This window comes from Salvelinus namaycush, chromosome 6 (assembly GCF_016432855.1).
Source record: "Salvelinus namaycush isolate Seneca chromosome 6, SaNama_1.0, whole genome shotgun sequence".
Taxonomy (NCBI): Eukaryota; Metazoa; Chordata; class Actinopteri; order Salmoniformes; family Salmonidae; genus Salvelinus; species Salvelinus namaycush.
Window position 1 is genome coordinate 9,379,831 of NC_052312.1, and position 15,191 is coordinate 9,395,021.

The 15,191-nt window shown below is 44.1% G+C and overlaps 1 protein-coding gene across 1 annotated transcript in view; it reads left to right on the forward strand.

The window, feature by feature from the left end:
• Positions 1 to 1,477: 1,477 nt before the first annotated feature.
• Positions 1,478 to 15,191, forward strand: part of LOC120049479 (neurexin-1-beta-like) — a 167,882-nt gene continuing 154,168 nt past the window's right edge. The window contains exons 1-2 of the mRNA XM_038995744.1: positions 1,478 to 1,532; positions 6,230 to 6,411. Coding sequence (XP_038851672.1) covers positions 1,478 to 1,532; positions 6,230 to 6,411 — 237 coding nt within the window. The remainder of the gene's footprint in view (positions 1,533 to 6,229; positions 6,412 to 15,191) is intronic.

The following is a 15,191-nucleotide window of genomic DNA, read 5'->3' on the forward strand; positions in this document are numbered from 1 at the left end:
CTCTACCTCTCCCTCTACCTCTCCCTCTACCTCTCTCTCTACGTCTCCCTCTACCTCTCTCTCTACCTCTCCCTCTACCTCTCCCTCTACGTCTCCCTCTACCTCTCCCTCTACGTCTCCCTCTACCTCTCCCTCTACCTCTCCCTCTACCTCTCCCTCTACCTCTCCCTCTACCTCTCCCTCTACCTCTCTCTCTACGTCTCCCTCTACCTCTCCCTCTACCTCTCCCTCTACCTCTCTCTCTACGTCTCCCTCTACCTCACCCTCTACGTCTCCCTCTACCTCTCCCTCTACCTCTCTCTCTACGTCTCCCTCTACCTCTCTCTCTACGTCTCCCTCTACCTCACCCTCTACGTCTCCCTCTACGTCTCCCTCTACCTCACCCTCTACGTCTCCCTCTACCTCACCCTCTACCTCTCCCTCTACCTCTCCCTCTACGTCTCCCTCTACATCTCCCTCTACCTCTCCCTCTACCTCTCCCTCTACCTCTCCCTCTACCTCTCTCTCTACGTCTCCCTCTACATCTCCCTCTACATCTCCCTCTACCTCTCCCTCTACATCTCCCTCTACCTCACCCTCTACGTCTCCCTCTACATCTCTCTCTACATCTCTCTCTCACTCAATCCCTTGGTGTGCAGAAAGGGAGATGTGGTTGGTGGGTGGCATGGGTCTACATGCATTTCCTCTGCACCAGTCAGTTAGCAGGCGGAGAGGAGCAGGTTTTGGGTGTCTCTGACACACTAAGACACGGTCTCAGTCAGGGAAGACCTGTCAGACCAGCTCATTAGAAGCCTCATCACCTCTTTGTATCATCGCTTAGTGTGCTGCTGCAGGTTTGCCGTAACGGCAGGTGGCCACCGTCACCGCAGACAACGTGCCTGCCACCACACAGGACAAGAACTGAATTAAAGAAGGAGAGATAATTATACAACACTGTCTTAAAGGAAATAAAGTTAGCTAGTTTAATGATCGATGACAGGTACTTTGCAGTTTTTGACTTTATGGCTTTACAGTCGTAAGTGGTGTTGATTGTAAACGTTTCCCTGGGCATGGCATCTGGATTAAATTGTCAGTAGAATATGTACTGTAGTGTTGATTATTGAGTAGTTGTTGGTGTAGATATTGTAAATAGATATGCGGTGGCGATTTTCTGTCTTCAGTAATCATCCTCATCATCACTATCACCTTCTGTATTTAAGCCAATTCCCTGCATTCTACATGACTGATGGAAGAGGAGAAAGTGAAATCTTCAGTTGTGTATTTTCTTTCACTAAGATGGTCTTTCATGCTGTGGGCTAGTTATAGTATTTCAGTCACGCATCTTGTTTATTTAGAAAAGAAAATTAGATTGAAGGCTGGGACCTGGAGAGCCGAGGCATCACGCGCTTCACACACTGAGGCGAAAAGAGAAAAGCGAGAGACTCGCACCTGAGTGTGGGTGCTGCTGCTAGTGTTACTGCCTCAATCTCTCTGCAACATGGCTGCCATTCTACCGGCGGCCATCTTAGAGCAGTTTCCCTCCATGTACGCAGGTTGACATTTATTGTCACGAGTCTTGCACTCAGTGGTGGAAAAAGTACCCAATTGTCACACTTGAGTAAAAGTAAAGATACCTTTTTAAAAAATGACTCAAGTAACACTGAAAGTCACCCAGTAAAATATTACTTGACTAAAAGTCTAAAAGTATTTGGTTTTAAATCTACTTAAGTATCAAAAATAAATGCAATTGCTAAAATGTACTTATGTATCAAAAGTAAAAGTATAAATAATTTCAAATTCCTTATATTAAACAAACCAGACGGCACAATTTTACAATTCTTTATTTATGATTGCCAGGGGGACACTCCAACACTGACACATCATTTACAAACTAGACATTTGTGTTTAGTGAGTCCACCAGATCAGAGGCAGTAGGGATGACCAGGCATGTTCTCTTGATAAGGGCTGTAATTGGACAATTTTTCTGTTCTTGCAAGCATTCAAAATGTAAGAAGTACTTTTGGGTTTCAGGGAAAATGTAAAGAGTGAAAAGTACATAATTGTATTTAGGAATGTAGTAGAGGAATAGTAAAAGTTGTCAAAAATATAAATAGTAAAGTAAGATACCCCAAAAAACAATTAAGTAATACTTAAGTATTTTACACCACTGCTTGCCTGGGAGGCAGAACTTAGCGGTTTCCTCTTAGATAAGCCAGCCGCAAAGTTAAAATTTGCTATATTGTACAAATTCATGAAAACTAACATTCGCTTTTTGGTATTCATTTAAGGTTAGGGTCAGGCATTAGGGTTAGCAATGTGGTTAAGGATAAGGTTATGGTTGGGGTTAGGTTTAAAATCTGATTTTATGACTTTGCGGCTGTGCCAGCTAGTGACCATTCTGCAGAACTGCCTCTAGAACAAGATTCATATTGAAAAACACCAACCTGCTCCATGTGTCTCGTCTCATCTTGAACAGCCCTGATGCCTTTGAGCCGGAAGACAACAGAGTGGTGTAGCTGTGGAACAGATGAACTCTCTACCTCAAACTGTTCTCACTGGCTTCAACACATCCAACCATCGCATCTCACACCTCATTGTCACCCCCTCTAATTTCTTTCCATCCCTCCCTCCCTCTTTCCGCCTACTCTTCTTTCAGCCTGCTCCCCTACCATGCTGCGATAATTATTCAGTGCTAAAAGAATACAGCCGGTAGGAAACAACACAGCTAGTCTCCGGTGGGAGGGAGGAAGGGAGGGGACCCCGACTCGAACAGAAGGGGGTTGGCGCTGGGTTCATTACATGAGCCTGTTCGAAATAGCAATACCAGCTGATCTGTAGATGGTACGGGTCACAGGTAGTCGTAATAGTCAAAGCTGGAGCAACTAAAATAAAGTATGATGGTTCACTGTCTCTGGCAGTGTGTGCGTGTGACTCAGCGATCATCTCCCCGGTGTTTGACAGTGCTTTCATCATCCGTTTGCCCACTAAGCATTCAACTGACTTTTCCTGCTATGTCTCTGCTGTGCCAACCCAGCATTGTTAATATGAGACGAGGTCTGTGGCTGGAGTGTTGGTGTCTCATTTCAATGTCGTTTTAGGTCATTTGGCAGGCATCAGTGTGTGCAGAATGGGTTTTGATGCGGTAGTGAGGGCAGCCTCAGAGATCCCATGGACACGAGAAAGGTTTATGGAAGATATAAATGCAAAAGTATGTATAATTTATTAGGATATGATGCCCGAAAATGTGCAAAGTGCAAAATGACCGAGGTCAAATCAAATCTTATTTGTCACATGTGCCAAATACAACAGGTGTAGACCTTACTGTGAAATGCTTACTTACAAGCCCTTAACTAACAATGCAATTCAAGAAATAGAGTTCAGAAAATATTTACTAAATAAACTAAAGTAAAAAATAAAACAAAAAGCAACACAATAAAATAACAATAACGAGACTATATACAGGGTACCAAATCACGGTGTGGGGGTACAGCTTAGTCGAGGTAATTTGTACATGTAGGTAGGGGTAAAGTGACTATGTGTAGAAAATAAACAGCGAGTAGCAGCAGTGTAAAAACACATGGTGGGGGTGTAAATGTGAATAGTCCGGGTGGCCATTTGATTAATTGTTCAGCAGTCTTGGGGGTAGAGGCTGTTAAGGAGCCTTTTGGACCTAGACTTGGAGCTCTGGTACCGCTTGCCGTGCGGTAGCAGAGAGAACATTCTATGACTTGGGTGACTAGAGTCTGACAATTTGGGCCTTTCTCTGACACTGCCTAGTATATAGGTCCTGGATGGCAGGAAGCTTGGACCCAGTGATGTACTGGGCCATACTCACTACCCTCTGTAGCGCCTTACGGTCGGATGCCGAGCAGTTGCCATACAAGGCGGTGATACAACCGGTCAGGATGCTCTCAGTGGTGCAGCTTTACACCTTTTTGAGGATCTGGGGACCCATGCCAAATCTTTTCAGTCTCCAGAGGGGGAAAAGGTGTTGTCGTGCCCTCTTCACAACTGTCTTGATGAGTTTGGACCATGATCATTTGTTGGTGATGTGGACACCAAGGAACTTGAAACTCTCGACCCGCTCCACTACAGCCCCGTCGATGTTAATGGTGGCCTGTTCGGCCATCCTTTTCCTATTGTCCTTTTCCTATTGTCAGCTATTTTGTCTTGCTCACATTGAGGGAGAGGTTATTGTCCTGGCACCACACTGCCAGGTCTCTGACCTCCTCCCTATATGCTGTCTCATCGTTGTCGGTTATCAGGCCTAACACTGTTGTGTTGTCAACAAACGTAATGATGGTGTTGGAGTCGTGCTTGGCCACTCAGTTGTGAGTGAACAGGGAGTACAGGAGGGGACTAAGCACACACCCCTGAGGATTGTTACCTACCCTTACCACCTGGGGGCGGCCCGTCAGGAAGTCCGGGATCCAGTTCCAGAGGGAGGTGTTTAGTCCCAGGGTCCTTAGCTTAATGTTGAACTTTGTGGGCACTATGGTGTTGAATGCTGAGCTGTAGTCAATGAACAGCATTCTCACATAGGTATTCCTTTTGTCCAGGTGGGAAAGGGCAGTGTGGAGTGCGATTGAGATTGCGTCATCTGTGGATCTGTTGGGGCAGTATGTAAATTGGATTGGGTCTCGGGTTTCCGGGATGATGGTGTTGATGTGAGCTATGACCAGCCTTTCAAAGCACTTCATGGCTACCGACGTGAGTGCTACGGGGCGGTAGTCATTTAGGCAGGTTACCTTCACTTTCTTGGGCACAGGGACTATGGTGGTCTGCTTTAAACATGTAGTTATTACAGACTCGGTCAGGGAGAGGTTGAAAATGTCAGTGAAGACACTTGCCAGTTGGTCCGTGTATGATCTGAGTACACGTCCTGGTAATCCGTCTGGCCCCGCAGCCTTGTGAATGTTGACCTGTTTAAAGTTCTTGCTCACTTTGGCTACGGAGAGTGTGATCACACAGTTGTCCGGAACAGCTGGTGCTCTCATGCATGCTTCAGTGTTGCTTGCCTCCAAGCGATTTTGATCGTCTGGTAGGCTCGCGTCACTTGGCAGCTCGCGGCTGTGTTTCCCTTTGTAGTCCGTAATAGTTGGCAAGCCCTGCCACATCCGACGAGCATCAGAGCCGGTGTAGTAGGATTCAATATTAGTCCTGTATTGACACCTTGCCTGTTTGATGGTTCGTCTGAGGGCATAAGGGAATTTCTTATAAGCGTTCGGATTAGTGTCCCACTCCTTGAAAGTGGCAGCTCTAGCCTTTAGCTCAGTGTGGATATTGCCTGTATTCCATGGTTTCTGGTTGGGGTATGTACGCACGGTCACTGTGGGGACCACGTTGTCGATGCACTTATTGATGACGCTGAGGTGGTATACTCCTCAATGCCATTGGATGAATCCCGGAACATATTCCAGTCTATTCTAGCAAAACAGTACTGTAGCGTAGCATCCGAGTCATCTGACCACTTCCGTATTGAGCGAGTCACTGGTACTTCCTGCTTTAGTTTTCTCTTGTAAGCAGGAATCAGGAAGACATAATTATGGTTAGATTTGCCAAATGGAGGGCGAGGGAGAGCTTTATATGCTTCTCTGTGTGTGGAGTAAAGGTGGGAGGAGTTTTTTTCCCTCTGGTTGCACATTTAACATGCTGGTAGAAATGAGGTAAAATGGATTTAAGTTAGCCTGCATTAAAGTCCCCGGCCACTAGGAGTGCCGCTTCTGGATGAGCATTTTCTTGTTTGCTTATGGCCTTATTCAGCTCGTTGAGTGCGGTCTTAGTGCCAGCATAGGTAAATAGACGGCTACAAATAATACAGATGAAAAAACTCTCTTAGTAGATAGTGTATATATATGTGTATTGTACCAGTCGAAAGTTTGGACACACCTACTCATTTCAGGGTTTTTCTTTATTTTACTATTTTCTACATTTTAGAATGATAGTGAAGACATCAAAACTAAGAAATAACACATTTGGAATCATGTAGTAACCAAAAAAGTGTTAAACAAATCAAAGTATATTTCATATTTGAGATTCTTCAAAGTAGCCTCCCTTTGCCTTGATGACAGATTTGCACACTCTTGGTATTCTCTCAACCAGCTTCATGAGGTAGTCACCAAGAATGCTTTACCAAAGCCTTCTTTTTGATACTTTCATCTATTGGTTTGATCTTCAAATGTATCACATGAAATGGGAGTATAAAATAGTATTCACCATATATAACACTTGCCTCCTCTTCCCTCCACAGCTGGGACAACCTACATCTTCGGGAGAGGAGGAGCCCTCATCACGTACACCTGGCCCCCCAACGACCGGCCGAGCACGCGGGCAGACCGGCTGGCGGTGGGCTTCAGCACGCAGCTCAAGGAGGCCGTGCTGCTCAGGGTGGAGAGTGCCAAGGGACTGGGAGACTACCTGGAGCTGCACATAGTAAGATACTAACCCGGGGACCGCAGAGGGGATAGATGGGGTAATGGGTGGGGAGTTGGAGGTGGGACATCGTGGAGGTAGAGCAGTACATGGGGTTTGTGGATTGGTGGGGTGAGTGGGTTGGCGGGACAGTATGTTGAAGTGGCACAAAGTTGGAGGGACAGTATTTTAGGGGCAGTAGCCTATATTGGAGGGACAGGAGATTGGAGGGACAATAATTTGGAGGGACAGAAGATTGGAGGGACAGGAGATTGGAGGGACAATAATTTGGAGGGACAGAAGATTGGAGGGACAGTATGTTAGTAGGTTGGAGGGATAATACGTTTGAGGGAAAGGAGATTGGAGGGACAGGAGAGGGACAAGAGATTGGATGGACAGGAGAGGGACAGGAGATTGGATAGGCAGGAGAGAGACAGGATATTGGATGGACAGGAGAGGGACAGTAGATTGGAGGAACATGAGAGGGACAGTAGATTGGATAGACAGGAGAGGGACAGTAGATTGGAGGAACAGGAGAGGGACATGAGATTGGATAGACAGGAGAGGGACAGTAGAGGGAGAATAGATTGGATGGAAAGGAGAGGGACAGGAGATTTGATAGACAGGAGAGGGACTGACAGTAGATTGGATGGTCAGGAGAGGGACAGGAAGTGAAGTGACTACTCAGTGATCATTGGGCAGCTCTTTACCTGTTATACCCTCTTACCAAACAAATAATTTCTCCATCCCTCTTATTTTGACTCTCATATGGTCTAGGTCAGGGGTATTCAACGCTTACCCTACACTGTCCGGAGCCTGCTGCTTTTCTGTTCTACCTGATAATTAATTTCCCCCACCTGGTGTCCCAGGTCTAAATCAGTCACAGATTAGAGAGGACCAATGAAAAAACGCAGTGGAACTTGCTTCGAGGTCCAGAGTTGAGTTTCAGCGGTCTATGTAAAGAGAACCCGAAAGATAACTTTATAAGGCAATTAAAGGATATCCGGCCCTTTTAAAAAGGCATTAATGCTGCCTTTAAATGTCTCATTGACCTGTGTGCTCACTGCTCTCTGGCTGCCGACGATATTCAAAACCCATATTATTTTAATGGATGACGTTCTGTTCATTATCAGCTGGCTGCCGAACCCAGTGGCTTTGTTCTTCTCACTGTAGCTGGTGTCAAACACGCACGCGCACACACGCATACACACACACACACACACATGCAAGCACACGCACACAGATGCAGACACACGCGCGCACACACACACACACACACACACGCACAGACGCACGCACGCACGCACGCACGCACGCACGCACGCACGCACGCACACACACACACACACACACACACACACACACACCCTTCCCTGCAGGTATGAAGAGAGGCTGGTGCCAGGTGTTATTCTAGACTGTGCTGTCACTGTCTCCATGATTCCTCTCTCTCTGTCTCTGGGCTCACACTGACTAACTACAGCCTTCAAGGCAGAGTGAAAATAGTGCTGCTATCCCCTACTTTCTGCTCCTCTTTTCCTCTCCTCCCTCATCCACCCATCAGTCTATCTACCCTTAGGTGGATGTGGGGACTGAGTGTGCGTGTGTGTGCGTGTGTGTGTGTGCGTGTGTTTGTGTGTGTGTGGTGTGTGTGTGTGTGCGTGTGTGTGCGTGTGTGTGCGTGCGTGCGTGCGTGTGTGTGTGTGTGTGTGTGTGTGTGTGTGTGTGTGTGTGTGTGTGTGTGTGTGTGTGTGTGTGTGTGTGTGTGTGTGTGTGCGTGCGCGTGCGCGTGTGTGTGTGTGTATTTTGACACTTCTCCCTCTTCATTACTCTTACCCCAATGCGTTTGGTCTGCCGCTGCCTAGGAGGCACAGGGACACATTTGACCCGAGGTCAAGCCTCATTCAGCACTGTGTTTGGGACTATGGCTGGGAGGGACGGACAGAGAAACACACACATACACACACACACAAACAATTACCTCGTACCCATGCACATCGACTGGTACTGGTACTGGTACTGGTACTGGTACTGGTACCCTGTGTAGATAAGTTATTGTGTATTTATTATTACTTTTATTATTACGTGTTTTACTTTTTTATTATTTATCTATTTTATTTATCTCACTGTTAGTCTACAGCTGTTGTTTACAAAGCATTAATTTGATTTGATTTGAAGAAATCTTGCTCAGTATTGGGGCTTCATACCACAGAATTGATTTGATTTGAAGAGCTCTGGCTCAGTGTTGGGGCTTCATACCACAGGTTTGATTTGATTTGAAGAGCTCTGGCTCAGTGTTGGGGCTTCATACCACAGGTTTGATTTGATTTGAAGAGCTCTGGCTCAGTGTTGGGGCTTCATACCACAGGTTTGATTTGATTTGAAGAGCTCTGGCTCAGTGTTGGGGCTTCATACCACAGGTTTGATTTGATTTGAAGAGCTCTGGCTCAGTGTTGGGGCTTCATACCACAGGTTTGATTTGATTTGAAGAGCTCTGGCTCAGTGTTGGGGTTTCATACCACAGGTCAAGGCCAAAAACAATGTTCTCACTGGTATGTCATTAATAATCATGCTCAGAGGGTATTGAAAGAAATCATATTTATAGTATTGCAACTGTAAATCACCTCAATCATCACGCAGTCAATCACAATGTGTATGGTATCCACCACACGACTCATGACATTTCCATTGATCACTCAAAAAAGATTGAACAATTTCCCACCTGAAATGTCACTTCTATTTGGTCCATTAATATGTATTGTAGCCTCCTAGTGTTATTATACTATGGCGCATTCGGAAAGTATTCAGACTCCTTGACTTTTTCCACATTTTGTTATGTTACAGCCTTATTCTAAAATGGTTTAAATAGTTTTTTCCCCTCAACAAGCTACACACAACACGCCATAATGACAAAGCAAAAACAGTTTTGAAGAAATTTTGGCAAATTCATAAAAAAAAAAACTGATATCACATTTACATAATTATTCAGACCCTTTACTCAGCACCTTGAAGAAGCACCCTTGGCAGCGATTACAGCCCCGTGTCTTCTTGGGTATGACGCTACATGCTTGGCACACCTGTATTTGGGGAGTTTCTCCCATTCTTCTCTGAAGATCCTCTCAATCTCTGTCAGGTTGGATGGGGAGTGTCGCTGCACAGCTATGTTCAGGTCTCTCCAGAGATGTTCGATCAGTTTCAAGTCTCTGGCTGGGCCACTCAAGGACATTCAGAAACTTGTCCCAAAGCCACTCCTGCGTTTCCTTGGCTGTGTGCTTAGGGTCGTTGTCCTGTTGGAAGGTGAACCTTCGCCCCAGTCTGAGGTCCTGAGCACTCTGGAGCAGGTTTTTTTCATCAAGGATCTCTCTGTAATTTAATCCATTCATCTTTCCTTCGATCCTGACTAATCTCTCAGTCCCTGTCACTGAAAAACATCCCCACAGCATGATGCTGCCACCGCCATGCTTCACTGTAGGGGTGGTGCCAGGTATCCTTCAGACGTGGCGCTTGGCATTCAGGCCAAATAGTTCAATCTTGGTTTGATCAGACCAGAGAATCTTGTTTCTCATGGTCTTAGAGTTCTTTAGATACCTTTTGGCAAACTCCAAGTGGGGTGTCATGTGCCATTTACTGAAGAGAGGCTTCCGTCTGGCCACTCTACCATAAAGGCCTGATTGGTGGAGTGCTGAAGACATACAGTAGTTGTCCTTCAGGAAGGTTCTCCCATCTCCACAGAGGAACTCTAGAGCTCTGTCAGAGTGACCATTGGGTTCTTGGTCACCTCCTGACCAAGGCCGTTCTCTCTGATTGCTCAGTTTGCCCGGGCGGCCATCTCTAGGAAGAGACTCGGTGGTTCCAAACTTCTTCCATTTAAGAATGATGGAGGTCTTTGTGTTCTTGGGGACATGCAATGCTGCAGAAATGTTTAGGTACCCTTTCCCAGATCTGTGCCTCGACACAATCCTGTCTCTGAGCTCTACGGACAATACCTTTGACCTCATGGCTTGGTTTTTGCTCTGACATGCACTGTCATCTGTTGGATCTTATATAGACAGGTGTGTGCCTTCCCAAATCATGTCCAATCAGTTGAATTTACCACAGGTGGACTCCAATCAAGTTATAGAAACATCTCAAGGATGATCAATGGAAACAGGATGCACCTCAGCTCAATTTCAAGTCTCTTAGCAAAGGGACTGAATACTTACGTATTTTTTATACAATTTGCAAACATTTCTAAATCCTGTTTTTGCTTTGTCATTATGTGGTATTATGTGTAGATTGAATAGGATTTTTTTTAAATTTAATGCATTTTAGTATAAGGTTGTAACGTAACAAAATGTGTAAAAAGTCAAGGGGTCTGAATACTTTCCGAATGCAGTTTTTATAACCTGGCCTTCTACATCATTCTATATCACCCATCCTTCTATATCACCCATCCTTCTATATCACCTAGCCTTCTATATCACCTAGTCTTCTATATCACCTAGCCTTCTATATCACCTAGCCTTCTATATCACCCATCCTTCTATATCACCCAGCCTTCTATATCACCCATCCTTCTATATCACCTAGCCTTCTATATCACCCATCCTTCTATATCACCTAGCCTACTATATCACCCATCCTTCTATATCACCTGGCCTTCTATATCACCCATCCTTCTATATCACCCACCCTTCTATATCACCTAGCCTTCTACATCACTCTATATCACCCATCCTTCTATATCACCCATCCTTCTATATCACCTAGCCTTCTACATCATTCTATATCACCCGTCCTTCTATATCACCTAGCCTTCTATATCACCTAACCTTCTATATCACCTAGCCTTCTATATCACCTAGCATTCTATTTCACCCATCCTTCTATATCACCTAGCCTTCTATATCACCTAACCTTCTATATCACCATCCTTCTATATCACCCATCCTTCTATATCACCTAACCTTCTATATCACCTAGCCTTCTATATCACCCATCCTTCTATATCACCTAGCCTTCTATATCACCTAGCCTTCTATATCACATAGCCTTCTATATCACCTAGCCTTCTATATCACCTAGCCTTCTATATCACCTAACCTTCTATATCACCTAGCATTCTATATCACCCATCCTTCTATATCACCTAGCCTTCTATATCACCTAGCCTTCTATATCACCTAGCCTTCTATATCACCTAACCTTCTATATCACCTAGCCTTCTATATCACCTAGCCTTCTACATCACTCTATATCACCCATCATTCTATATCACCTAGCCTTCTATATCACCTAACCTTCTATATCACCTAGCCTTCTATATCACCTAGCCTTCTACATCACTCTATATCACCCAGCCTTCTATATCACCTAGCCTTCTATATCACATAACTTTCTATATCACCTAGCCTTCTATATCACCTAGCATTCTATATCACCTAGCATTCTATATCACCTAGCCTTCTATATCACCTAGCCTTCTATATCACACCTTATCAGCTAGCCTTCTATATCACATGATATCAACTAGCCTTCTATATCACATGGCCTTCTATATCACCCATCCTTCTATATCACCTAACCTTCTATATCACCTAGCCTTCTATATCACCCATCCTTCTATATCACCTAGCCTTCTATATCACCTAGCCTTCTATATCACATAGCCTTCTATATCACCTAGCCTTCTATATCACCTAGCCTTCTATATCACCTAACCTTCTATATCACCTAGCATTCTATATCACCCATCCTTCTATATCACCTAGCCTTCTATATCACCTAGCCTTCTATATCACCTAACCTTCTATATCACCTAGCCTTCTATATCACCTAGCCTTCTACATCACTCTATATCACCCATCATTCTATATCACCTAGCCTTCTATATCACCTAACCTTCTATATCACCTAGCCTTCTATATCACCTAGCCTTCTACATCACTCTATATCACCCAGCCTTCTATATCACCTAGCCTTCTATATCACATAACTTTCTATATCACCTAGCCTTCTATATCACCTAGCATTCTATATCACCTAGCATTCTATATCACCTAGCCTTCTATATCACCTAGCCTTCTATATCACACCTTATCAGCTAGCCTTCTATATCACATGATATCAACTAGCCTTCTATATCACATGGCCTTCTATATCACCTACCTTTCTATATTACCTAGCCTTCTATATCGCCTAGCCTTCTATATCACCTGGCATTCTATATCACCAAGCCTTCTATATTGCCTAGTTCTCTATATCACCTAGCCTTCTATATCACCTAGCCTTCTATATCACACGATATCAGCTAGCCTTCTATATCACATGATATCAACTAGCCTTCTATATCACCTATCATTCTATATCACCTAGCCTGTTATATCACCTAGCCTTGTATATCACCTAGCCTTCTATATCACCTAGCCTTCTGTATTACACGATATCACCGAGCCTTCTATATCACATAGCCTTCTATTTTACACTATATCACCTAGCCTTCTATATCACCTAGCCTTTTATATCACACTGTATCACCTAGCCTTCTATATCACCTAGCATCTATATAACACAATATCACCTAGCCTTCTATGTCACCTAACCTTATATATCACCTAGCCTTCTATATCATCTAACCTTCTATATCCCCTAGCCTTCTATATCACCTAGCCTTCTATATTACCCTATATCACCTAGCCTTCTATATCATCTAGCCTTCTATATCACACAATATCACCTAGCCTTTTATATCACCTAGCATCTGTATCACACGATATCACCTAGCCTTCTATATCATCTAGCATTCTATATCACCTAGCCTTTTATATCACCTAGCCTTTTATATCACCTAGCCTTTTATATCACCTAGCCTTCTATATCACCTAGCCTTCTATATCATCTGGCCTTCTATATCACACAATATCAACTAGCCTTCTATATCACACAATATCACCTAGCCTTCTATATCACACAATATCACCTAGCCTTCTATATCACACAATATCACCTAGCCTTCTATATCACACTATATCATCAGGGGCTTCCATCACATCCCATCGACTTTGTATCATCACAGTGGGTATATCAGTGGTGAGTCCAGATGGCAGCCTATTCCCTACGGGCGCTGGTCAAAAGTAGTGCACTACATAGGGAATGGGGTACCATTTTGGACGTAACCAGTATCAGTGTGAGTGAATTACGGGTCTGTAGGTTTCGTTATAGGGCTGATGAGCGCTGGGTTGACCTTGGGTTGACCCTGCCGACTGTCTGTACGTCTGAGCAGCTCCTTCATTCTCTCTCATTGTTGATTTTCTCTCTCTCTCTCTCTCTCTCTCTCTCTCTCTCTCTCTCTCTCTCTCTCTCTCTCTCTCTCTCTCTCTCTCTCTCTCTCTCTCTCTCTGTTGTCCTTATTCTCTGTTGTCCTCCCGTTCCTCCCCCCATCACTTCAGGCCATCAGCCTCTCTCCCAGCTCTTTTTATCCCCCCCTAGTCATTTCTCCATGACTAGGAGAGAAATATGTCTATTAATATCAATATAAAATAATACAATAATATTAACAGTACCAGTCGAAAGTTTGGACACACCTACTCATTTAAGGGTTTTATTTTTATTTTTACTATTTACTACAATGTAGAATATATTTGATATTTGATATTCTTCAAAAGTTGCTACCCTTGATGACAGCTTTGCACACTCTTGGCATTCTCTCAACCAACTTCACCTGGAATGCTTTTCTAACAGTCTTGAAGGAGTTCCCACATATTCTGAGTACTGAGCTGCATTTCCTTCACTTTGCGGTCCAACTCATCCCAAACCATCTCAATTGGGTTGAGGTTGGGTGATTGTGGAGGCCAGGTCATCTGATGCAGCACTCCATCACTCTCCTTCTTGGTCAAATAGCCCTTACACAGCATGGAGGTGTGTTGGGTCATTGTCCTGTTGAAGAACAAATTATAGTCCCACTAAGCGCAAACCAGATGGGATGGCGTATCGCTGCAGAATGCTGTGGTAGCCATGCTGGTTAAGTGTGCCTTGAATTCTAAATAAAAAGTGTGCCTTGAATTCTAAATAAATCACTGACAGTGTCACCAGCAAAGCACCCCCACACCATCACACCTCCTCCTCCATGCTTTATGGTGGGAACTACATATGCCGAGATCATCCATTCACCTACTCTGCATCTCATAAAGACACAACAGTTGGAACCAAAAATCTCAAATTTGGACTCCAGACCAAAGGACAGATTTCCACCGGTCTAATGTCTATTGCTCATGTTTCTTGGCCCAAGAAAGTCTCTTCTTCTTATTGGTGTCCTTTAGTAGTGGTTTCTTTGCAGCAATTCGACCATGAAGGCCAGATTCACACAGTCTCCTCTGAACAGTTGATGTTGAGATGTGTCTGATATTTGAACTCTGTGAAGCATTTATTTGGACTGCAATTTCTGAGGCTGGTAACTCTAATGAACTTATCCTCTGCAGCAGAGGTAACTCTGGGTCTGCCTTTCCTGTCGCATTCGTCATGAGAGCCAGTTTCATCACAGCACTTGACTGTTTTTGCGACTGCACTTGATTGACTGACCTCCATGTCTTAAGGTAATGATGGACTGTCGGTTCTCTTTGCTTATTTGATATGTTCTTACCATAACATGGTACTTGGTATACCACCCCTACCTTGTCACAACACAACAGTATATGTATGTATGTATGTATGTATGTATGTATGTATGTATGTATGTATGTATGTATGTATGTATGTATGTATGTATGTATGTATGTATGTATGTATGTATGTATATATATATATATATATATATATATATATATGTA